The 23757-nt window shown below is 33.9% G+C and overlaps 1 protein-coding gene across 1 annotated transcript; it reads left to right on the top strand.

Moving 5' to 3' along the window:
* The first annotated feature begins 702 nt into the window (after positions 1-702).
* Positions 703-2974, top strand: LOC142614046 (peroxidase 27-like). The gene is made up of 4 exons (XM_075786575.1): positions 703-1035; positions 1436-1627; positions 1747-1912; positions 2327-2974. The coding sequence occupies exons 1-4, from the start codon at positions 826-828 to the stop codon at positions 2731-2733; spliced, it is 975 nt and encodes a 324-aa protein (XP_075642690.1). The 5' UTR covers positions 703-825; the 3' UTR covers positions 2734-2974.
* Positions 2975-23757: the final 20783 nt, after the last annotated feature.

Genomic DNA, 23757 nt, shown 5'->3' with positions numbered 1-23757 from the left:
GGACATGATAATAATGGTATATATAAAATGCAACTCCATGAATGGGTCATATTTCATATATATGCAATCTTGGGACTTCCAAGAAATGATTAAACTCAAAAGAAGATAGAGATGAAAGTTGATTTAGTTTTCCTATGTATGTAATGTTATCCGACAAAGAGTTAATCTATTAAGTAACATATTGACACACTTGTGATACTGACATAATTTATTAATTTAGTCTTAATTCCAACTGTCAATTCTATGAATTTGAACCATTCGTTAGCATAGCATAAAAGGTCGCATTCTTTTTTTTGAGAATCAAAAAAAGGTCGCATTCTTTGTTTCTCAACTTGATATATTTTAGTATCAGTACTAACTGCCAATGTTGCCAGCCCAAATTTAGGCCCAAAAAACCATGGTTGACCAAGAAAAAACTAGGATAATCATAACAATATTGGAAATTGCCTAGTGATCACCACTCACAATGCAAATGAATGATATTAGCACCATGTGAATGTTTCTGGTCTGCATTTTCATATATTAGGATAATGATCCGATTGATCATGTCAAAAATCAAATGGTTTGTAATTACTTAATTTGTCATTTTGCAACAATATTTTAATGTAAAGTCGGTAACGATGGATCTGAATAGAACTATATATTAAACAACTCTCTCTCTCTCTCTCCATAAAGTATATTTTGCTTTACTGGATCTTACTGTAAAGATGCTATCAGATGTGTATATAAGGAAGGAGTTTGTTGTTATAAACCAGGGCATCCTGGCTTAGAGTTGCTAAATTAAGGAGAGTTTGAGCATTAGAGTCACTTCAAAGATATTTGGAAATGAAGACTAACATTCTCCTCTTGGTCTGTTTAGTAGTTACTGCCATTTTTGGGGTTTGTCAGGGAAGCAGTCTCAAGAAGAGTTTCTATGAGAAAACCTGTCCACGTGCGGAGAAGATTGTCAAGAGTGTCACCTGGAAGCATGTTTCCAGCAACCCCAACTTGCCGGCAAAGCTTCTCAGAATGCATTTCCATGACTGTTTTGTTAGGGTAATTATCCATTCAAACATATATGCATGGCAGTGAAGTTGTATAAATTTCTTCATGCTAGTTTATATGTATATATGTGTGTGTCTATATATATAAACACTCGCATGCATTCATGCATACTTAGAAACATAAAAACCTAAACACTATAGCATGCATGTATATACGCTGGCATTTAGCACTCATGCGTTTGGTAAAACTTCATATATTTTTAGCTTAGAAGAGTTTTGTTAGTACTTGGATGGAGCCACTAGCTGCTACAATTGAACTACCTTGCTAGCTAGCTACATCTTAAAAAACCGTGACGTTTTAACATAATATTTTGATATGAAAATAAAACAGTCCGTATATACAGCTATGAAAATTTAATTTAAGCATACAGAATTTAATGGAATTTTTGTAGGGTTGCGATGGATCAGTACTATTGAACTCAACAGCAAATAGCACTGCAGAGAAGGCAGCAATACCGAACCTATCTTTGTCAGGATTTGATGTTATTGATGATATTAAATCAGCAGTTGAGAAGGAATGTGCAGGAATTGTATCTTGTGCAGATATCTTGGCTTTGGCTGCTAGGGACTCCGTTTCATTCCAAGTAAATAAGTCAATTAATATCAAAATCAATATTCTGAATAAGAAATCATAGTATATATGACAATCAATAATGTTAAGTTCTTGGCTCATATAGCTTCACTTATTTATAATGTTTTGCAGTTTCAAAAACCAATGTGGAAAGTGCTCACAGGTAGAAGAGATGGCCTTGTTTCACTCGCCACAGAGGCCTTAGCCAACATTCCATCGCCTTTCTTTAACTTCACTCAACTCCAGCAAAATTTTGCCAACAAAAATCTTACAGTGCATGACCTCGTTGTATTGTCAGGTACATCTACATAAATATATCTCAATAAAGAGAAATGTACTTAAAAAAATTTCTTAAAAAAAAAAAAACATGTTAAAGGGTTTGACTTGCCAAATTAAGCATTAATTAATTTATCCCAAATTATTAATGGAGTTGGTTATAGTGTCCCTCTTTGTTAGAGTAATGGGATATTATATTTTTTACAATTGCTTTTTTATTTTTATTTTTTATGTATTAGTCACAATAATGTCGTGTCATAACCATTGTAAAAAATTGTATCCATATACTTTTTTTTTTTTGTCACTCTAAAGCATTCATGTCTTCGTTTTCTAAGAGCAAAGTAGAAACAAGATTGTTGTTGTAACACTAAAGCATTCACGTCTTCATGTTCTAAAGTAAAAGTAGTAACACGTACAAACAAATTTAAATACGTAGGTGGGCACACAATTGGAATAGGTCACTGCCGTTTCTTCAGCAACAGGCTCTACAACTTTACTGGAAAAGGTGATCAAGACCCTTCTTTGAACTCATCCTATGCCCAGATCTTAAAGACAGAATGCAAAAGCCTCAATGACACAACAACAACTGTAGAAATGGATCCTGGTAGCTTTCAAAAGTTTGACAGCCACTACTATAATATCCTTCTGCAGAAGAAGGGTCTCTTCCTATCTGATGCGGCTCTTCTAACAAACAAGCAAGCCAAATATACTATCCAAGAATTGGTTAGGCAAAATGAATTCTTCGAAGAATTTGCGAAATCAATGAAGAGAATGGGAGCAGTTCAGGTCCTTACTGGCACTGCTGGCCAGATTAGGAAGAAATGTTGGAAAGTCAATACTTAAAGGTGCTCCAGGTCAACGTAAATCTGCATGCTTTGCTTCATTGGATCGATTTTAAAAGGTTTTAGGTGTTAGCAACGTATCATTGCTTTTGTAACATCTTTTTCTTTTTTTTGGGTTGAATCTGCATTATGTATCTTTATTGAAAAAATTGAGTAAGTATTGTCATTGATGTGATTTACAGATTGAATGAACTTTCCAAATTTCTCAGTATAAAATTTTATCACATACCCTCCCTTATTAACTCAGTCTATGGGAGTAATGTGGGTAACATGAAAAAAAAAAAAAATATATATATATATATATATATATATATATATGCAAAACTTAGAAAAAAATCCAATTAGATCCTACAATTAAAGTCCAATTTTACGTCATGTGTCATAAATTGTTTATTATTAGACAGTGTTTTATTTCTTAATTTTGGGGTTAAATGTGGAATCACATCATAAAGAGTTATTGCGTACAAAAACCAAAGAGTCTAGAATTATTGAACATAAAAAAAAATAGACAATTTATATTTTTTACTTAATAATATTCTTACAAGACTTTTTAAAGAGTTAAGAAATATATATAAAAATGACCATCAATAATATCTATGTTATATATAAAAATTATACTATACATTTCAATGTATATCTTTTAAGTATATGCATGCAAATGCATGGGGTTATGAACTAGTTTGTAACAAAGAGTGTGTGACTATTATTAGTTTATTACTCATTACTTGGCCAATTGACTCCTCTAAACCATGTTTAATATTAATGTGTGTATAGTGAATGTCTAAATAAAGAGCGTGTGACTATACCAACTGATACATCTAAATCATGTGTAAAGGTAGAAAGAAATATGGCACAAAATTAAGAACGTGAACTATTGTAACCAAAACCAAAATTTCAAAAATATGCTAAAATCACAACTTTTGTCATAACTTGTTCATGTGGCAAATTGTGAATAGTGAAGCAAAAGTGATCGGTTCACAACTTAACCACTCACGACTTGCCACTTAAACAAATTGTGATAAAAATTATAGTCCTAGCATTACTCAAACCTCAAACTTGCCAAATATGTCTTAGTGAAATGTATGATATCTGGGACTCTGGGTTAACAATGATGTTATTTTGATAATATTCCTTTATAATTTATTTACAATAAAATCATCTTTATCTCTCTTATAGTCTTATTACATAGATTTTATTTGATTTTCAAAATTAAGAATTGTTACATAGGTTTTATTTGATTTTCAAAATTAAGAATGGAGATGATATATACAAGAAAAGATTGTTAGAAAATTCTAAAACTAATTTTACTGACAAATTGACATGAGGAAATGAGAACGATCTTGTTCCAATAAATGAATGTTCCATAACTACATCAGTTCAGTAAATAAATAAATAATTGCCCAACAGTATCAAGACTAATAAAAACTTTGCATCTCCTAAAATAGTCTAATGCCTTCACTTTTAATAAGTCCCATGTATGCCACATTATACCGGGACTATAAAAGTTTTTATAGTACTTGGTTTATACCTGCGTGTCCATGAGTTGCTTGGTTCAAGTTACTTTTAAAAAATGTGAAGACACGATGTAGATAGTTCTAACACACTTATGGATGTCTTATGCCATAAATTCTGCAGGTTTAATTGGGCTGGGTCAATGATCACACACAAGACTATCCTTTTATTGTTCAAAAAAAAAAAAATATTACCATTCTAGTAATCTCGTGGCTTTACATCCTCTTTCTTACTCTTAAAAAAATAAAAATAAAAATAAAAATCCTCTTTCATATTTCCTTGCATATTCCCATATTTCTGGGGCCAATCAATCACTCCCTTATGCCACTTTACTTCTAGCGACATTAAATTCTTGTTTAGCTTGGGCCTGGGGTATTTCCATATTGACCGTATTTCTACCCAAAATCAGTATCTATATATAATAAGTCTACCTCTTCAATATTAAAACTTCAAAAAGTAGCGATTTTTGTTTAGAGACAGAAAAGGAGTGACTACAGAAAGAGTCGGTGTTGTGCGAATGGAGGTAAACTACTTCTTCTTTTTCTTCTCCTATATCACTATATATATGATAAAGTCAAAAGCTAGGGAAAGAATGCTAATTGATTCGTAATACTATGAATAATGATCTCTTGTACCTTTGCTTGAGGTCTAGTGTGGTTTATATAAGGTTTTGCCTTTCTAGCTGTTGGAGGCTTTCAATGGTAGCTTAAATGCCTTCATTGTAACGCTTCTGGTAATTTAATTGGGTGAAGATCTTCCCAATGGTCATCTCTTTCACAACCGTTTATATGTTATGGATTATCCCATCAATGTTCATTTATGGCCTGTTTGGGAGTTTAGAGAGGGAGGAGAGTAGAGGAGAATGATTACCCTCCATCTTGTTTGGATGTTTTTATAATTAGTAAGGGAGAAGGGAGTAATTAGCCCTTCCCCTTGTTTTTAACATTGTAATTTTATAAATATAATAAGGGTAAATTAGGTAATTTACTTTATCAATAATTTTATGTGCTCTACTCTCCCTCCAAATCTCTCCAATTTGGGGAATTAAAAATGAGGGGGTTGGAGGTAGTTGAAACCCCTTCAAATCCCTCCAAATCCCTCCCCCTCCTTCCTTAAAAAACTCTCAAACAAGGTAATCGAATTACTCCCCTTCCCTCTACTCTACTCCCCCTCCTTTTTTAAACATCCAAACAGGCCATTATGGAGCTTTGGTCGTCTAGCGCCTTCTCTAGATGACCAAAGCTTTTTGGTTCATTAAGTAGCATTAGGGGGATATGGATCTATAAAACAATTACTGCTAAGGATAAAACTAATTCTTGCTAAAGACAAAGCTGATTATTGAATGTCATGCAGTTGAGTTATAATGCTTTTGGTAAGTAATTTTATTTTTTGTTACACATTTAATATAAAAGTTATCAAAAACTATACTTTTTTATATCCCTAAGTAAGTAAGCTATAGGAAACTACTAGCTAGAATAACTTAAACATACTCTCAAAAAGGAATTGACTAAAAATACGAAAGGTCATTTTTTCCCCTTTAGCTAAAAATATCATTCCAATATAATAGGTCATATAAAAATCCAAAATCAAAACTTGTTTCAACTCTTTAATATATGGCAAACCAAACTTATACTTTAAAGCTCAGACTAGAATGCGATAGCCAGTCAAATTCAAATATATATTTTATTGTTATAAGCTTATAACCTCAATCTTTACACAAAACAATGCTTAAAAAAATCTCAAACATATAGTAGTAGTTTTGTTTTTCTTTTTTTAATTATAAAAAATTTATTGGTAAATTACATACATTCAATGGGTTTTGAACCTATGACCTCACCCTCACTTTAGAACTTATAAGGAGAGTGTTAGGAACATGTGAGATGTGAAAATAGAGAATTTTTTTTTATAAAAACAATCACACAACACAATTTACTGGTTCAACAATTTGCATACACTTGGAGCTACAAAAACTAGGTCGGGAAGAAAAGTAGCAGTACAGTTTTTTCACTACAATAAACCCTAATTCGGAGGGTAAATAAATACCTCCAAACAGCGAACTAAAAATGAGTACTCTAGCTTGGGCTTGTCAGCCCAAGTTCCATGGACTAAGTCTCACAAAAAATCTCATTTAAAAAGTCCATTTGTGTTACAAACTAGATTAAACACATAACAAGACTTCTCATTTACTGTAATTTTTTTTTTCACTTATACTCTAGCACTTCTAACTTGAAATCTTGGATATTTCACCGCTCTTAGCATAATGCATCCATGTAGATTTGCACTAAACTACACAGCAGACTGATCATATCACAATATCACATAGAAATAGGTCCTGATTGATATCACCACATCATCAAATTTCAACAACTGGAGCTATTAAAATGTCCAAAAAAAAAAAATGACACCATATGTAAGTCATTTAAAACAGCAACAAAAAAAAAATCGACATTTTAAAGCGATACAGCATAGCACGTGGAGGAACATCATGTAACAATATTGTGATTGTGAGAAACCGAAGACTTTACCCATAAACAATGAATGGTACAAACTGTTCATAGCTGTCAAAGGGCAAGGTAGGCCCAAACAAGTTATGTCCAACCCAAGTTTGCTCTAAGCCCAATCCAAAACTAAGTCCATCCCACTCCTTTTGCACACAAGCCGTGATTTCCAAACTTATCTCTTACGCTCACAATACTCAAACCAAGTTAATTTCAAACCCTCTTAGGCCGAACATGAATACAATACCTGGAAAATCATGCTTTTATAATCTCATTCATTCAGCCCAGCCAATAGTAATAATAATAATAATAAAATAAAATAAAAAGAAGAATGAAATTTGAACACTACAACAAAAAATGTTTATTACAACAAAAAAAATTGTTGTAATAACATCAAAGTCATTGCAGTAGTTTATGCAAAGTGTTACAATAAAATTTGAGGTAATAGGTTTGTGTTAAAAAAATCTCGTTGCAATAAATTTTATATATTTTAATGACAATTTCGATGTAATACTATATTTGCTATTACAATAAACAATTTACTATTTCGAATATCTTGTAACAATAGACTATAATTTCACGAATTTTATTGCAATCGATTGCAAATAATTGACAAAAATAATTTTGGTCAAGTTATTGCAACGATATATCTATACCTATAATAATAGGTGAAGCTAAGAAACTCAAATTAGAATTTCAAATTAGAATTCTAATTTTGCGTCATGTGTCCTAAATTATTTATTCTTAAAGATTTTTATTTCTTAATTTTAGAGTCAAATGTGGGACCATATCATAAATATTCATCTAAGAGAGTTATTAAGTACAAAAACCAAAAAGTCTAAAATAAATGAACTGTAAAAAATATACCTAATAATATCCTTACAAATGTTTTTAAATAGTTAACAAAATATTAAAATGACTATCAATAGTATTTAAATTATATATATATATGAATTAAATTATACATCTTATTGTATATCTTTAAACGTATCTAAGATCATAAATATGCTTGGAGTTACAAACTAGTTCATTGTAATAGATAATTGCTTTATATTTTTTCATTATAAATTGGTATTAGATTATTGTAATAATTCATTCGTTGCAACTTCATGTTTGTTATTGCAATAGATTATAAAATAATTTATATTTAGTTATTGCAATGATATATTTGTTGTAATAAGCTGACACTTTGAAATTTCTATTGTAATAGATTGTAAAATAATTGATACCAAGTTATTACAACGATTTCTTTAATTTAAGTTATTGCAAAAAATATTTCTTAGTGCAATTTATTATTAAAGCCTCTATTGCAACTACAAATTATAAGTTATTTTAAGTAATTATTATTAATATAATAATTTACCACTTTTAAGTGGCAATAGGCCCAGGCTTTGTTTGTGCTGTGTAGGGGTATAGACAAGTTGCTTGGTTTATATTGTGGTAAACAAAGTGATAACTGTATTTGGACTCTGTGATTCACAATGAGATTTCAACAGGCTTTACAACTTGATGGACAAGCAAATATATATAATTAACTATAGTTACAAGATTTATTTGGTTAGGTTATCCTAACCCTAACCCTTGGTATCCCTATAAATACCCCTAAAAACCCCATCTCGGTTTAAAAAAAAAAAAAAAAAGCTCTCTAAGTCTCAAGCTAAGCAAAAATGGCGTTTCGTTTTTTCCTAAAGTCTAGTTTGAAATCCTTCACTACCTGAACCCCAACCCATTTTCCACCACCACCCCATCCCCTTCTCTCTACTCGCACCACCACCACTACTGCTCCCCCTCTCAAGCCAAGCCATTTCCATCCATTTGCTCCACCTACTCCTTTCAAACCGTTCCGTCCCATCCCATCTACTCCTCCCCACCTCCTCCTCACTACCCGAGCTTTCTCAAGCCTTGGGGAAAACAACTCACCCTCCAAGATGGTTGTTGCTAATTTCATTAAAAAAAATTTTAAAAGGTGTCTCCAATGTGCTCTCCTGGATCAAGCTCCAATCTTTTCCACCAACGGTCAAGTTGGTTGTCCTTACCATATGCTAGGGGATGCTATTTGCCGCGGGTGAGAAATGTTTTGAGGTGCTCGTCATGGTCTTCTTTTGGCTCAAAGAGAAGCTGGTGACGTGGTGGAACAAGAAGAAGAAGGAAAAGGATGAAGATGAAGACTGAAGAAGGTGTTTTGTTTGGGTTTTTTTTTTTTGGTTTTGTTTTTTTTTTTTTGGTTTTGAGCTTCAAGGTTGTGAAAAAAGAAAATACGGGATAAATATGTTTTTATGAGCTTCAATATATCAGAAATCTGAATTAATACATTAATATATATATATATATATATATATATATATATATATATATATCAAGGTTATTAGTGTTTTGAGTCTTTTGACACCTATAACATAAATTTCACAGTGGTGCTTATGAATTTCTTGGACTTAAGCCTTTCATATACATTGATCCTATACACACAGAATATGCATTAGTTTACAATCTATGTGCTTGATGACCCAAACACCTCGATTTTCTCTCTTTGACAAACACTATATATATAACTTACTGAATGCATGATGGATGAATATAAATAAAGATAATTATGATTGTTTAGAATGATGAAGAGATGCCAATAATCAGACACAAAAAACTAATAGTATATATACAGACCAAGCCTGGCCATGCCCAACCTAATAGTATATAAATAAAGATAATTTTTTCTAGACGCATTGACATTCACGGTAATTATCTTTATGAGTTTGTTGTCTTCCTTAATAGAATTAACATCTCTGATAATTTTATTTGTATTCAAAAGCATTTTTGTTTTCTTAATTATACTATACAAGCTGAGTTCTCGTACAATGTGCGGTTCAATTTATTATTAGTTTTCTTTAATATTTCAATAAGTTTTTGTAAGAATCTTGTAGCTTAATTGTTTGACACTTATAGTATTAAAAGTTTTCAATAGAGAGATTCAGAGTTCAAATCCCCCACCCCAACTATCGATGCATTAAAAAAATATTTCAATAAATTTCCTTGTAAAAAATTGTAATATTTAGTTATTTCATAGACAAAATCAAAAGACACTAAGAGCAGTGTAGTGATTTCATCATACTGTATATATGTGTTTACAAATTGAAAATTGCATGAAATAGTGGACCCCTCTTCAATGCCTCCCTTTTAATTTATGAAAATAGTTATTTTTTTAATGATAAATAATGAGTTAAACTATAGGTTAAAAGCACCAGTATAGAGTTATAAAACTGTCATTAAAGGTTATACTAGAAAAATATAAAAATTTCATGGTTTAAAACTGCTAGTATAGGTTCAACTTATTATGTCAGTTTTCAGTTTTTAAAAAGTGCCAATAGAGGGTTCCAAGCTGCTGGTATAGAATATTCCAACAATTTCTAAAAAAAGCACCAGTATAGGGTTACAAAACAATCTTGTTTCTAAGAGCAAAGTAGAAACAAGATTGTTTTTGTAACACTAAAGCATTCACGTCTTCATGTTCTAAAACTTGATGGACAAGCAAACACCTATAGTTAACTATAGTTACAAAATTTATTTGGTTAGGTTAAAGCCTATCCTAACCCTAACCCTCTGTATCCCTATAAATACCCATAAAAACCCTATCAAACAGCATCAATATTAATAAATAAAAATTTCTCAAGTCCAAGCTAAGCAAAAATGGCGTTCCGTTTTCTCCTCAAGTCCAATTTGAAATCCTTCACTACCCGAAGCCTAACCCATTTTCCACCACCACCACCCCATCCCCTTATTTCTGCTCCCACCACCACAACTGCTCCTTTCAAGCCATTCCATCCATTTGCTCCACCCAAGCCCTCCACCACCATCATTGCTCCTCTTAAGCCGTTCCATCCATTTCCCATCCCATCTACTCCTCCCCACCTCTTCCTCACCACCCAGGCTTTCTCAAGCCCTTGGGAAAATAACAACTCACCCACCAAGATTGTTATTGCTAAGTTCTTCTCAAAAATTAAAAAAAGTTATGTTCGATATGCTCTCCTAGATCAACCTTCACTCTTTTCCACCAACCATCAAGATGGATGTTCTTACCATATTCAATGGGATGCTATTGGGCAACAAAAAAAAAATGTGGGCTATTGGGCAAAAAAAATTTACTCACAATAGTACTGTTCTAGCAGGGTTGAAAATGAGAAGGAAAGTTTTAGCAGGGTTGAATTTTTTTTTTTAATCCAAGACAATACTCACAACCGTACGTGTGTGCCAGAGCATAGCTGGCCCATCCAATCCTATAGGCTATAGCTATGTTTAGAGTATTCTCATCAAAGGTGCTAAAAATGCTAAATGCTATTTTTTAGCATTTTTAGTACCTCAAATCACAAAAACACACTTACAATAAAGATGCTAAATGCTAAAAATTTTAGCATTGAGCTACAATGAGCTGTTATTGATAATAGCTCACTGTAGTTGGATTGTAAAAAAAAATTTCTCACCAACTCTCACTCCTCTTTTCTCTCTCCCGATGGTTGTGGTCCGGTGATGGTTGTCCGTCATGGGTTGTGGTCCGATGGTCATGGGTCGTGGATCTGATGGTCGTGGTTTTGATTTTGGGTTGTGGGTGGTGGTTCGATGGTCGTGGGTCGTGGTTTGATGGTCACGGTGCAGTTCCTGGGTCACGATGCGGTGTTCCTAGATCGTGGGTCGCAGTTCTTGGTTGTGTTCCTGGGTCGTGTGGGTGGATCTGGCTGGTGGCTGGCGGCAACGATGGTGGGTGGATATGGTGGTTGTGGTATGGGTGTGTGTATGTGGTGGCCGGCGGTGCTAAGAATAGTTGAGTTGAAAAAGAGAGAGACAAAGGGGAGAGAGAGAGAGAATAAAAAATGATAAAGAAAGAATATTTAAATGATATATGTAAGATATATTATAAAGTGATAAATGAAAAAGAAGTTTTGATGTAAGGTATATTGTAAAGTGTTGTGATATATGTTATAAAGTTGGTTTTTTAGATGTTAAATGCTACAAATTTTAAATTCTTTGATGGGAATGCTCTTAGGACTATAAATAAAAGAAAATGTATTTGCTGTCTTTAATCTCTCTTTCTCTCTATGTGTGTTTTTGAAACTCACTCTACGAATGTCTCATTGTTCCCACCAATCCCAAAACATATGCTGCACTCAAAAAATGAGGTTTGGGTCTGTGTTTTTAATTTGGAAGAACTATTTGTATTAATTTTAGCCAGCGTACATGTGGTTGGTGTGACTCCAAAAAAATGATGGATTTGAAAAATATTATGTAAAACCTAGCATATAACTTTTGTCCTAACCCTGACTATCTATGACTATAATGAGAATATTTGTTAACTTCCAAGTGTCGGAACTTGGAAGTTATATTATAATATCGTGAGAAATTTTAATCTATGTATAATAAAAAATGTGTAAAATTTACATAAATTTTTTTCTAAAAATAACCCACATTAGTTTGTGTATAACATATTAATAATTGTGAAAATATTATACTAATTTTTTGTGTTAATATTTTATTATTTTGTGAAATATTGCGAATTGAACAAACTTAAAATAATGTAGCAAAACTACTGTAGCTTTATGCATTTATATAAAAAAAAAGCGACTGGTGAAACAATGCAAATTGAACAAACCAAAAATACTGTAACTTCAAGGCATTCTCTCTTTTTATATATGGATAATATAAAATAAAATAAAACAAAAACAAACTGGTGTACTTGAGAGAAAAAAAAGAAAAAACCATCTTACCAGATTGACCAAATACCATGAATAACTATGAAAGGTTTTTTTTAGTAGTATTAGAATAAATCCAAAAACTTGACTAAACCAAAACACTATTCTTAACACTATTGGCTCTTTTTATATATATATATATATATATTTTGTTGTTTGTGTTGCTCAGTTTTTTGCTTTTAACCTCTCTTTTTTAATTTGGGCATGATCATGTAAGCTGCTGTGTGCTTTTTGTTTATAGAGAAAAATATGAAATGGAAACAATCAACCTATTAACTTTTCTATTTATCAATAAAATCATTAGCAGCAACAGAAAAAAAAAAAAAAAAAGTTCATATCAATCACACTTCATGTAGGAGTTTTAAGTCAACTACCCTCTTTTTTTTTTTTTTTCTTTTTTTTTTTTGCCAAAAGGTGAGAAGGCCATTTAGCCCATAACAAACATTAATGAACCTTACATTAGGTAAACAGTAAACTATTCCTTGCTAGGTGATTATTATCAATGTAACAAAACTGACCTCTAATTTTTGTAAACATAACGTTAGAGAGTTCAAAGTGGGCTTTACTCTTAAAACTTAAAAATTGAGTGAGCATAAGACTAAGTGGGCTTTAGACTCACTTTTTATAATCTGTGTGGGCTTTTCTTTTTTTGGAACTGTGTGGGCCTTGGATTTATGTTTTATATCATTTCTTTAAATATATATATATATATATATATATATATATATATATATATATATATATATTTTGTTGGTAATTTGAACTAATCATTGCCTTTAACTATAATAATTGATATGTGATTATCAAGAATATTGTTTAAGGATTTAGGCATAATTTATTTGCATTTTAATGATTGTTTAAAAAAAACTAAAAATAAAGGGTTTAAAGTGGAAATACATTCTAATAATTTTTGTAAACATAATGTAAGATTGATCTAAAGAACTAAATTAGGTGAGCAATTAGCTGACTGATTGATGAGACATACTTGGGTTGGAAAAATCTGAGAAATGTATTTTGATCATTGGATTTTGTATAAGGAGGAAATCCTGCTTATTGTCTGCAAACTTAAGTCAATTCTAATGCTAAGTCACAATAACATACAAGCAACATTTGGGATTATTAGTATCATTTTCTTGTTTTAGTAAACTAAAATACCTCAAAGAGCTTCTAAAATCCTACTTCAAATGTGAAACATTAAGGTATCCATCCCTCAAAAGAATTTTTTTTTTTTTTTTTTGAGAAATAATTACAACATGCTGCTAATCCAGCAACTCGAACCCTTTCTTTCCTAGACCCCCAAATACTTTGTACATGGGGAGGTGTCAATTCAGCTACAAGGCCTTTGGCTCCCTCAAAAGAAATTGACATCAATGTATCCGTGTGAGTATGGCAACAGTTCTTCAACCTCAATCTTGTCATTGGAACAACTCATGCCTTTTCTGATCCTACTACGGTTCAAAGACTCAAAACCTCTGCCAAGAACCCACGATAAACTGGTCTATGATCCGAGAATTTTGACTCCCCACAAACATATGATAATTGATAGAGGCCTCTACCATTTCATAATATTTGATCACACCTTCAAAAAGAGTGTCATATTTATCTTCTTTTTCTTTTTTTTTGTTGAGAAACGAGTGTCATGTTTATCTAAAACATAATAAAATGCCAGCTTTATTTGACAAGAGTATGGAATTTGCCGATGTGCACGTGCATAATCAAGGGGTTAGATGATAGTAGTTGCCGATGAAAGCCTCTTAATTAATATGGTAATGAAATTTAAATGACATTCGGAGAATATGATGCTTGGAAAATGGTTTTATTAAAAAGATAAAACTCATCTGATAATGATTCTTGTAAATTGTAAATAGGTAAATCCAACTGATAATTGGCTACTTCCCATAAGAAGAGATAATATAACTATCTATTCAATTAGATTTATCAAAAAAAAAAAAAAAACGTAAGAAAGAAAGAAAGAAAGGAAAAAGGAAAGGATATAACCAAGATAATGGATAGATTTATCCATCACTTTTTATTAATGAAGAGTAAAAAGTATTTGATCAAAAAAAATATTTTTAGTTGCACGATATTAGTTGTGGATATTTTCAGTTTAATTGCTTTTTAAGTTTGTGCTAATCAATATAGGCAGTACCTAAGGCTAGGACACAAAGTGGGGATTCACGAACCATTTAACAAGTTTAAGCCAAAGGATATTTCGCTATATGGTTATGTAATACGTAGAAAGACTAGAATGGGTACGAGAATGAGAAAGAGAGTGTATTGTTAAATGGGACATTGCAAAAATACCGGCAGTTGTAACTGATTTCGGAATGCCAACATTTAAATAGATAATTTTTTTTTTTTAACTTCTTTTATTTTATGAATTGTATGAGAATGATATTTTATAATATATTAAATAAATACACCTTATTCATCAATATCCTGAGTTAGTAATTAATGAGATCCATAATTATATGAAAGAGAAAAATATACATTTATGGTACTTCGAAAGTACTCAATAATTACCTTTTATTGTGGGTTCACAAGAACCTTTGGTAAATCATCAGGTACATCTTCTAGATTCGTAAATAATTCAAAAGAGCTGACTAATAGTTGTCAAAATTAATGGTAATTTTTAATAATCGTCTTTTATTATAAGGCAAAATAAACCATTATTTTTTTAGGACAAAATTATGTACAGTACCTTAGATGCTGTTTTTTAGGTTATCTTTTTAAGATTCTATCATGTGGCTACTTAAGTTAAAAAATACACTTTCATTAATGATAAAAAAGCCACATTGTAAAATTTTAAGGAAAAAATCTAAAAAATAACACTTAAGTACGCTACCTCAATCTTACTCATTTTTTTTATATGCACAAAGTTCGAACTCTAAATTTATTATGGGATAAAATATTTTACTAGACAAAAAGACACAACATGAACTTGAAATCATTCGTATGCCCTTCACCAAATTGGAGCAGATCTCTAAATACTAAAGCGGCCGACATATATTATATATATATATATATATATATATATATATATATATATATATATATATATATAGCATTTAATGCTATATTCATGACAAGCTGGTAACATATGTACAACCTGAATCTGAAGTCTGAACATCCTAAGATCATGGGAAAGTTTGGAGAAGCTTAATTAATTGCACAATATAAAAGGTGGAGATGAATGGAAATAGTGGAGTTCGGATGATGGTTGCTGTGAATAATTATAGTTTTTTGGCTCTATTTAGTATTTACTTAACCTAAACTAAAGGGTAAAGGAAAAAATAAATAAATAACAAAAAAAAAGGGTAAAGGAAAAGGAATGATTAAAGTAGCCAGTCATCACGTTCCCCAAATTAATGCCCCCTATGGCCCTATGTACGTGCCCGTAGATTTTTTAGATTCTTGGATGAAATATTAAAGGTTTTTTTTTTAAAATTTTAAAGGAAAGAGATGAAGTAAAGTTGTTTTACCTGTTTAGCTTAGTCAGGCAGAGAAACAGACCCTTCTCTTCCAAACCCAAAACCCAAAAAAAGAAGAAAAAAAAAAAAAAAACAAATCTCATCTCTCTCTCTCTCTCTCTCTCTCGGTGTGTGTATGTAAGTGTATCTCTTTCCTTTCTTCTTTTCTGATCTATGATTCTTTCTTTCTCTCTCTCTCTCTGTGGACAAATTAATGAAAGAGGCTGTGACGATGGCTTTGTTGATGTTAAGAGTGTGGAAGTTTCGAGTATAGTTGAAAAGGATCCGTTTGGTTACTGAGAAAATGAGGGAGAAGGGTCCCTTTTTTGGTTTGAAACTCAGTAGATATGGCTTTTATTTTTTGATCTTTCTTGTTTGGTTACTGAGAAAATGAGGGAGAAGGGTTTGTTTTTTGGTTTGAAACCCAGTAGATCTGACTTTTATTTTTTGAATTTTTGATCTTTGCTGTTTGGTTCCGCATTTTTTGGTTTGATTTTCTCTTGCAGTTGCAGTACAGGAAAAAAAGAAGAAAAAAAAAATTTAGTTTTAACGCCGTTTGTTTATGTTGTTAAATTAGACAGGTGTCAAAATTTTAAGGAAGAACCTAGTGTACGGGGATATTTGCAGACTAACGTAGTGACTGCATTTAATATAGTAAGTTAAAACATATTTGAAAGAAAGTTGAAAACTAGCATCTCGAGTTTTAGAAACTCGAGTTCCATATAGAACTCGAGGCTCAAAAACTCGCTTTCTATTTGCTAAGTTGGACACTATTTTGCACTGTTATGCCACATAGATCTCGAGTCTCTAAGACTCAAGATTTACAAAGCAAAGCCGAGTCTCCAAGACTCGATTTCTACCGGAATAACCCTCTCTAAGTGTTTTCTGGCCTTACTTGGAAATGAGGGAAAAACAAAATCCCAGTGGACGAGAGTGCGAGACAGTGAGAAAGCTGAGTGAGAGGTCGCCGATGGGTTTTCTACCACCGATGAGATGCGAGGTCGCCAATGAGATGCAAGGTCGCCGATGAGAGGAGACAAGAGTTTTATGTCGTCGATGGGTTTTCTGCCGCCGATGAGATGCGCTTATCTCCAGTAGAGTGAGGGTTTTCCGATGGGTTTTTAGCCGCCAATGAGATGCGCTTGTCTCCGGTAGAGGGTTTGGGGTTTGAAGGAGAGGGAGTGTTCTGGAGTCTGGGTGTGAAGGATAGTGAACTGTGAAAGTGTTCTGGTGTTGAAATACAATCAGAAATCGAGTGTTAGAAACTCGATTTCAACGTGGCTCCACCTGGAAAAAAAGTCCATGTCAGATTTTGTAGCTGAGGATCTCGAGTACTGGAAACTCGATTTCTATCCAGAACTCGAGTTTTAAAAACTCGAGATGCTACTTTTCCACTTTGTTTTGAAACTGGGCAACTAAAGAAATTCTTAGCCATCTATTGTTAAATGGAAAAAAAATTCCCTAATGTACTGTACTTAAGCAACTGTACCTAAAATAAAATCACAGAGTTTTTTCTTTTCTAGCAACATTAAATTCTTGTTTAGCCTAGGCCTGGGGTATTTCCATATTGATCGTATTTCTACCCAAAGTTTATATCTAAAGTCTAGAATTTTTTTTTTCCATTTAACAATAGATGGCTAAGAATTTCGTTAGTTGCCCAGTTTCAAAACAAAGTGGAAAAGTAGCATCTCGAGTTTTTAAAACTCGAGTTCCGGGTAAAAATCGAGTTTCCAGTACTCGAGATCCTCAGCTACAAAATCTGACATGGACTTTTTTTTTTCTAGGTGGAGCCACGTTAATCGAGTTTCTAACACTCGATTTCTGATTGTATTTCAACACCATAACACTTTCACAATTCACTATCCTTCACACCCAGACTCCAGAACACTCCCTCTCCTTCAAACCCCAAACCCTCTACTGGAGACAAGCGCATCTCATCGGCGACTAAAAACCCATCGGAAAACCCTCACTCTACCGGAGACAAGCACATCTCATCGACGGCAAAAAACCCATCGGCGGGATAAAACTCTTGTCTCCTTTCATCGACGACCTCGCATCTCATCGGCGACCTTGCATCTCATTGGCGACCTCGCATCTCATCGGTGGTAGAAAACCCATCGGCGACCTCTCACTCAACTCTCTCACGGTCTCGCACTCTCATCCATTGGGATTTTGTTTTTCCCTCATTTCCAGGTAAGACCAGAAAACAATTAGAGAGGGTTATTCCGGTAGAAATCGAGTCTTGGAGACTCGGCTTTGCTATGTAAATCTTGAGTCTTAGAGACTCGAGATCTATGTAGCATAACAGTGCAAAATAGTGTCCAACTCAGCAAGTAGAAAGCGAGTTTTTGAGCCTCGAGTTCTATATGGAACTCGAGATGCTAGTTTCCAACTTTCTTTCAAACATGTTTTAACTTACTATATTAAATGCAGTCACTATGTTAGTCTGCAAATATCCCCCTAAAGTCTACCTCTTCAATGTTCAAACTTCAAAAAGTAGCGATTGTTTTTCTGAGACAGAAAAGGAGAGACTACAGAAAGAGTCGTTGTCGTGCGAATGGAGGTATATAAACTATTTCTTCTTCTTCTTCTTCACTTTATGTATATAGATATTATTTTGGGATATTTGCGGAATTAGGGTTTTGAAAATTTGTGACTTTAGAAGTTGCTTAATTGTTTGATCTTTTAGGGTTATTAGGGTGGGTTAGGTTTGGATGATTAATGTTCAGTTTTATGATTTTCCTTTTGTTTTTTGAAATTGTGCAATGCAAATTTGTTTTTTATTCTCAGTTTGTGTAGGACTCTATTTTACTAATTTAAAAAATATCAAGCAAAAGTGTTGTAATCACTAATCTGTTAGCTTTTACTCTTTTGTAGTTCTCTAGTTTTGCTCATGCTGGGGTTTTGTACCCTCAGGTATAATTCTTCTGTTTTAGGATTTTTTTTTTTAAAATTCACATAATGTAAATTTGTTTATTATTCTCTGCAACCGAGCAAATCTATGTGATATTTGGGTTTGTTGATGCTTTCACAGTAGAAGGGCATTATTTATTTGAATTCTGTGATTTTTTTTTTTTTTGAATTTGATTGTCTACTATTGTACAGAATTGGATGCTTCATATGATTACCAGAATTATAATTGTTGAAATTGTTTGTGTCAACTTATTTTCTGATGAAAAAATATATATATTTAAATGTGACTTAATCAATAGGAAACAACAATTGCGGCAGATGTGTCAGACTCATTGCAAAGGAAACTAAATGTTTCATCTCCTGCATCATCCATGTATGTAAAGTTCCTCTTCCAGTTATAAAAATTCAATGAACTTACAATTTTTTTTGTTTGTTAGTTTGTTTCTGTTTTCATTTTAATTTTTTCTTTATTTTTAACTTTCAGACAGCAATAGCAACAATCACTAGATACATCTATAGAACCTATGGCTCCAAAAGGTAGGTAGTGTGTGCCATAATAAGTTTGAGCCACCCAACTCAAATTTAATGTTATTTTTGTGTCCTACTCTATTCATCTTTTCTTGATATCTTTATTTAATTTTTTTTCTCCAGAGGTTGCTAGGTATTATGCATCTTCTGATCTAGTGTCCACCATCTGTCCTGGTCTTATACGCCAAATTGCAAATAGTGGGCTTGATCAAGATAAGGTTGCTCAAGACTTTCGTGATATAAAACGACCAACTGTTAGTCCACAAAATGATGGTTGTACAGTTCCTATAATTCGGTTGATACATTATGAGGTGAGTTCACCACTTCCTGACTTATTGTTTGTTCAAAATATTCTTGTCTTGCTATTCTTGGCCATGGTGATATTACCTTTTTGCGATTTCAAACACTGTTATTAGTTATTACCATTAAAAGAATTGTTGGTTGGTAGGTATATAAGTATATAACATCCCCTCCCTCCATTGTAGCAAAATTCAACGCCTCTTTCCTTTTAGATACATTAGAGATGAATTTTGATCATTCCTAGATTGGACTTGCCTTTTAGTTGATTGATTGGTGGCATCTATGAAGCACGGGTGCGTTTCGGGATTCGGGTGCAAGTGCGGGACTCGGCAATTTTTGAAAAAGTAGGGTGCGGGTGCGGCAATTAAAAAATTATTAAAAATAATTTTATTTATATTTTTAATATATTACTAATCATACTTTTTTCAAATATATTGCTAAGCAAATTCAACAGATTCAATTTAACCTACAAATAATTTCCAAATATATAATAATCATTAACTAAATAAAAAATCAAACCCCACTGTCACAAGACTCGCAACATTACACAGACAGCTTATATAAAATAAAATAAATAAAATAAAAAATCAGATCACCACATATTCACAACACAATCACAATTCACAATGAGTAATAATAACTATTAACTAAATAAAAAATCAACTATTAACTAAGAGTGTGAGTGTGAGAGCTATGATACCTAAGGGGAGACGGAGAGCAGGCGAGACGGAGAGTGAGAACGAGTTGAGACGGAGAGCAGGGGACACGGAGTGGAGCGCGCAGAGAGTGGGAGAGAGCCCAGCACAGCACGAGCTGAAGAGTGAAGGCAGAGAGTGGGAGAGAGGCACAAGAAATATGTAGAGGGAGAGGGCTGAGTGAAGGGCTGAAGGCTCTGACTGAGTGAAGAGAAATGAGAGCGAGAGTGTATAATAGGGTTTTGATTTTTTCCAAATGGTGCGTTTGCACCTTTTTTTTTTTTTTTTTTTTTTCGGCCAAGCTAAACGGTGCGTTTTGCACCTTCTGTTTTTTTTTTTGAATTTCGGCCGATTCGCGCTGGTATCGGTGGTTGCACCCAATACGGACCGATTCGGCCCGATATTCGGCGTCGTGTAGGCGCCAATCGCGCAGAAAAAAATATTTTTTTAAAGGAGGATGCGGCACGGATGCGCAGGCAGCGGCATGGATGCGCAGGCAGCGGCATCGCCTGCGCGTCCCGCCGCGTCGGACGCGGGTGCGGCTTCCCAAACACCGCACCCGTGCTTCCTAGGGTGGCATTCCTTTGTGTGTGTGTGTGTGTGAGAGAGAGAGAGATTTATAACGGTTAATATGTTGAGAATCATGGTTGACCATGTACTTGATCCCTCTATCATGAGTATGTTTGTGACTATATTGTCAAGGAAACAGATCTTTTGTTTGAAGCAGGCCATGTTGTTCCTCATTATTTGTGGCTATTAGTGAAAGAAATTCACATGGCTGGAAGCTTACTTTTCATCACTAGTTCTATTGATGCATTTTTTGTTTTAAACCTTTAGATAGAAATGTCAGCTCACATGTTGGGCCTAGTTTAGTTGTGTTGCAGTTTTCTTTGGCTTTTGTAAGTTTTTTATAATTCAAATTCATAAATCTAACCTCCTTGTTTGTTGTCTCAAGATAATAGCTATGCTTTAAAGTGGATTTTATTTGTCAACGGTATGACTGTTAAGATTTAAGGTTTTCTTTACTTCCAAGAGTTATGATTTGAGCTCCAACTTCTTCATTTGGTTTAGTTCCTTGGGAATCCATTGGCCCCATTAACAACCACCCTTCCCTCCTATTCTCACGTATCTAAAATAAAAAGTTTCATACGATTTTACTCTCGTCCTTGTGTATGAAATCAATGAAAATTATGTTGAAGATGCTGTAGAGAGGGAAAATTCCCGACCTATCACAAGCTGACACATCATACTACCAAGTCCACAAAATACAACCAATTACAAGGCGCCATGTACTGCTGCTAGGTTTTGCCATCACTATTCGAATTCCAATAGAAATTTGCCAAGTGTCATTGAAATAAAGGCATGAAACTGCATCAGCACGTGTAAGCGATGACACAAGCAATCCAGCACGTGTAAACGATGACATAAGCGGACCAATCAGGCTGTGACAAGTGTCACCAATCAGACTCCGCCACGTGTCGCTCACCCACCCCTAAACTCCTATAAATAGAAGCATTCCTAAGACATTTAAGAGGAGAGAGAGAAGGAAGAAGATATCTTAAGTTCAGAAATCCAGAAGCTTTGTCGGAATCAAACCCCAAAGCCTCCAAGAATTTCAAGAACTTTAACCTCGAATACAGACAACATTCGAAGCAAAATCATCCAAACTACTCGTCCAGGTCTCAAAGGTCACTAGAATCAAGCTCAAAAGCCTCCAGAAACCTCAACAAACCATAAATCAATGAAGCTCTACGGAATCAAGCCTCTAAAGCACCAAAGAATTTCCACCACAAACCTTCAAACACAAAGAACACACGAAGAACACGAAGAACAAAGAATTTCTAACAAGCTCATAGCCAGAGATTCATTGTAATTCCGTTTCAAAGATCTTCAATCCATTCCTCAGCCAAATTGAAGGATATCTTGTGTTCAAATCAAAATCACATTACCACAATTCCAATCAATAAATCTTTCAAGGAGATCGAATCAGAGGATTACTCTTTTGTAATTACAGAGAATTGTACCACATATTCATCAATACAAATTTGCATTTGTGAAACTATTTTTAATTGTTTGATTTATTTCGAACTAAGAATTTAGTCGTCTACAAATTCTGGCACGCCCGGTAGGACATCTCTGCCTCTCATCTCTTTCTCCTTCAAAAGAAAAGAAATTCAATCTGCTACTAGCTTCGATGGCTTTTAACAAGAATGCTCAAAAATCGGTGATGGATGCTTCCGTTGCGGATGATTATGTCGGCCCAATCACTCGTAGTCGATCCAAAGCTCTTGATCAATCGCAACCCCAATCAACCAAAGAAAGCAAGCTTCATAATATCATCTCTCTAGACTTTCTTGCAAAAAGGAAAGCTACCGCTAAGGATTCATCTGTCTCGAAGGATTTTGAGATCAATGATGAATCATCCCCAACAAAGACCTTTTCTATCAACTCTTCACCCGTGATGAGAAGCCTAAGGAACAAAATGCCTTTGACTCATCCTGTCTCATCGTTTTCTCCATCATATCTAGAGGTCATGCCAATAATGATGACCAACACCTCTACTATGGAAGAAAAGATGGCTGAAATGGAACAAAGGGTCACCCTTCTCACAAAAGCACTTGAAGATAAGGATGTCCAAATTGCAACCCTGATGAACAAACTGGAAGTCCAAGATTCGGGTGAATCAAATCTAGACCTTGAGCACCCTCCTGGCTTTATCTTGAAGGGAGAAAACGCTAGGGGTGATAAGGGAAAAGGAGGTGAAGGCACTTCTCAACAAGGACATTCCACCTCAATGGCCTCGATATCTGTCCAACAACTGCAGGACATGATAACGAACACCATACGAGCACAATATGGAGGTTCTTCTACACATTCTCTCATATATTCAAAATCTTATACGAAGCGCATTGACAATATGAAAATGCCAAATGGGTATCAACCCCCCAAGTTCTTGCAATTTGATGGCAAGGGAAACCCTAAGCAACACGTTGCTCACTTTGTAGAAACCTGTGAGAACGCAGGGACTCAATGAGGCCTCTTTGTAAAGCAGTTTGTTCGTTCACTGAAAGGGAATGCCTTTGATTGGTATACAAATTTGGAACCTAAGTCAATTGATAGTTGGGAGCAGTTGGAAAGGGAGTTCCTTAACCGGTTTTACAGCACGCGCCGCACGGTAAGCATGATGGAGCTTACCAATACTAAGCAGTGGAAAGACGAACCCGTTGTTGACTACATCAATCAGTGGCGTTCTTTGAGTTTAGATTGTAAGGATAGACTGTCTGAAATATCTGCTGTAGAAATGTGCATCCAAGGCATGCATTGTGGACTTTCGTACATCCTACAAGGGGTAAAGCCCCAAACATTCGAAGAATTGG

The sequence above is a fragment of the Castanea sativa genome, chromosome 10, assembly GCF_040712315.1.
Source record: "Castanea sativa cultivar Marrone di Chiusa Pesio chromosome 10, ASM4071231v1".
Taxonomy (NCBI): domain Eukaryota; kingdom Viridiplantae; phylum Streptophyta; class Magnoliopsida; order Fagales; family Fagaceae; genus Castanea; species Castanea sativa.
This window is presented reverse-complemented; position numbering and strand designations above follow the sequence as displayed.